Source organism: Echinops telfairi, unplaced genomic scaffold, assembly GCF_000313985.2.
Source record: "Echinops telfairi isolate 266 unplaced genomic scaffold, ASM31398v2 ScPeMD7_7466;HRSCAF=8504, whole genome shotgun sequence".
Classification (NCBI taxonomy): domain Eukaryota; kingdom Metazoa; phylum Chordata; class Mammalia; order Afrosoricida; family Tenrecidae; genus Echinops; species Echinops telfairi.
Window position 1 is genome coordinate 6,207,717 of NW_022111366.1, and position 3,279 is coordinate 6,210,995.

The 3,279-nt window shown below is 51.2% G+C and overlaps 1 protein-coding gene across 1 annotated transcript in view; it reads left to right on the forward strand.

Moving 5' to 3' along the window:
• The window catches only part of CD58 (CD58 molecule), a 27,113-nt gene extending 25,619 nt beyond the window's left edge, over window positions 1–1,494 (forward strand). The window contains exon 3 of the mRNA XM_045283718.1: window positions 1,400–1,494. Within this exon, the coding sequence (XP_045139653.1) occupies window positions 1,400–1,494 (95 nt within the window). The remainder of the gene's footprint in view (window positions 1–1,399) is intronic.
• The last annotated feature ends 1,785 nt before the right edge of the window (window positions 1,495–3,279 follow it).

Sequence of the window (3,279 nt, forward strand, 5' to 3'; positions counted from 1 at the left end):
GTGAGAAGTGCTCAGGGTACTTGTTTGTCAGGACACGTTACCAAGTTCTTTCGGGTGTGCTAATACATGCCCAAGGGGGCGTATCGTGATGCTGAGGCCTCCGCCCGAAGGCACTGTGCTCAGGCAAACCCAGCGCCCTGAATTCAGTCCTCGGGCACCCCACTCCAACAGCCAGCCTCCTGCACAAAAGCACTCGGCGTACTCGCCCTGTGGGCTGGGAGTCCACGTCTGTGCCCTGCTCCAGCTTCCGGGTCTGTGCTGCCCCTCAGATGGTTTAGTCTTTTGGATCCAGAAGGTTCACTGCACAGGCATCTCAGGTCCAGTGGACGTGCCCCCCTCCTGGTTCTTGCTAGTACCGAGATCCCTCCTGCTCCTCAGGGGGCTCATTTTATACACAGCAGGATGGCACTGCAGGGAAGCCCGCTCCCCATTGCTCACAGGTGAATCCTGTCCGCATCTTCCTGACCTCCTTACCAGACCCTTGCAGGGAAAAGGTGTCTTTTGGCGGGAGTTGGAGACTTTGGCTGGATGAGCCACATGAAAGAATTCACTGCCCTTGCACATGAATGACAGCAGTTGACAGCTCTCCTTAATGATCCGAATGCTCTGATCCGTGCAGCGAAGGAGGTCCAATTATTAGTCCCATTCACAGTGAGGCCAGGAGGAAACTGAGCGACTGGGTGGTGAAGGCACTTGCCCACCACTCCCGTAATGCCTCAGTCTGACAGCGGACTGTAGGCGCCGTGCTTAGTGGCTTTATTAACAACTGTATGGTAACTTAGGTGGAGGTTTGGGGAGCAGACCATCAGTTTTACGTTTAAGGGCTCATTATCCCCCCACCACCACCCAACTCCAGCTTGTGAGGCCTCTCTCCTTCCTCTCCCTCCCACCCGTGGTAGCCATCAAAGACGTGTTTCTTTGAGTGTGAAAACCCTTCCTTGATTTTCTGGATCAATAGCTAGCCTTTTGTGAGGGGCTCGTTTCAGTCATTTAGACACTGGGAAGTACAGCTGCTCAGTTGTCTGCCACAGCCGTGACCCTGGCAGCTTGGGATGGTCTGAAACAGTCTTTTCTTGGACCTGCTGCTTCTTTTAATAAGCAGCAAGGAGCGCCGAAGGCTCTGTCGGGTGTGCAGGGGACTGCTAACTGCTAGGTTGCCCATTCGAATCCACCCGCCACGGTGCCGGAGAAAGAGGAGGCTGTCGGCTCTTGTGAAGATTTCCAGCCTCAGAAACCCTCTACACGGGGTCACTCTGCATCAGTGAACTTGACGGCACCGGGGTGGGTTTGGTTCATAACACTGGGCCTGATAGGTCGCAAGGCTGTGCCTCTGAGTTAATTTGGAAATATTTCTGTTTTGATCAGCCTAGCTAATTGTGTTTCTCTTCTCTTTTTACAGAGACGTTCAGGAAACATTGGTGGATTATAGCAGCATTCATCGCTGTAGCAGGAGTAGCAATACTTTTAACGTATTATTTTATAACAGGTTTGTAAGCTTTCATACCTCTTTCTCTTCATGCTGATGCTGTGGAGAATACTGGTGGGACACACAGCGATGCAGTCATTTCTGCACGTGTAGTTCCGTGCTGTTAAATATGGCCCTCCTCAGCCCCTTTGTCCGAGCTGCTCCTCCCTCGTGAACCTATGTGATCTTTGTGCAGCCTGTTTTCTAACTTGAATTGGTCTTTCGAAGACCAGGAGATGGGCGGTTTTAAGGTGAGAACAAGTTCCAGACACTTGTAGAAAGACAAGCACCCTGTCTGGGGCTGCGGAGTGTCCCACGTGCCTCCAGAGGTTCTGCGTGTCCTCGTTGGGATAAGGCCACAGAGCGCTGCCGGCCTGGGAACGCAGCAGCCGGCATTGCATGGGCCGTTCTGTGGCCCTCTTCAACGAACGGCCTGTGCTTCTCCAAAGCAGATCTCTCACCCGCCGTCTCCGTAACACCCACGTTTGCCAGCGGCAGGGCCTAGGGGGTTGGTAGGAAGGGTGCGCAGAAGGAAATGAGCTTTTGTTGGGCCGAATGATGTGAAGGGGTCCCTTTCTTGGCTGCTCTTACCTGTGTGTGTCTCCACGGTAAGGTCCCCTGGAAGGCAGCACGCACGCCTGTGAGAGCTCCCAGCCTGCTCTCTGCTGGCCACAAGGAGCCCCTTCTCAAATCCCAAGCAACAGTTTCCGAGCTGGGGATATAAAACATAGGCATTCTTGATGCCCCAACAATCTCCAGATCAGCCTTCTCCCCGAGGAACTGTGCTGGACTCATTTGTCACTACCACGGGCCTGTGAAGGCAGCCTCTTTCTACAAGGTGCCTGGCACCTGAGGCCCGAGTCATTTCACACTAAGGCTTCCCATCCAATTTGTAGACTAGATGCCAGTTTCCCAAGACCTGCTCTCCCTCTTTCTTTTTTTTTAATTAATCATTTTATTGGGTGGAGGGCTCTTACAAATCCTAAGACGATCCATCATTCAATTGTATTAAGCACACTTGTACATATGTTGCTATCAACATTTACGGAACGTTTTCTTCCTACTTGAGCCCTGGACGTCAGCTCCCGTCGCCAGGGTGCTCAAACCAGAGGGAGGTGACACCGAGGTCTATATAAACTCAGATGCATTGACCAGTTAGCCGTACACAACATAATTCAGCTGTCAAAGTTCCCCCAATCTTCATTACTCTTAGCCCTGTAGAACTTGTGGGAGGCTGGGGGGGAGGGGGGGGGGCGGGATTTGTCTCATAAAAATAATTACTTGAGGAAGCACCTCAGGCCTAAATCCACTAATTGGGATGTTTGGCCTGAAGCCCTCAGATGGGGGCAGAGGGGAACATAAAACCGCTCCACCCGACTAGTTGCAATTGACAGCTAACTTCATCCACTACAGCCAACCCCGCCTGGACTGGTAGCATAGCTCTGAGCTAGGGCAGGTACCTTTCATGGGGAGAAAACAGACAGAGGCACCCATGTGCAGGAAAAGAGTCCTTTACTGTCCAAACCTGGGCTTCCAAGATGGTAGCCTCGCTTGAACTGTGGGGAACCCAAACTGAGATGTGTTGTTAAGGGAAAACACACGCACTGGATTTCTAAGACTTAGTATGGAATGTGGGGGATGGGGGGGTGGCATGGAAAATATCTCATTTGGTTTTTTCTTACATTGATTCGTGTTGAAATGATAATATTATGGGTATATGAGGTTACATGAAATATATCATGAAATTAATCTCACCTGTTTCTTTTTTGCTTTTTAATGTGTCCATTCTGTGTTGTGGCTCGCATAACGTGTTT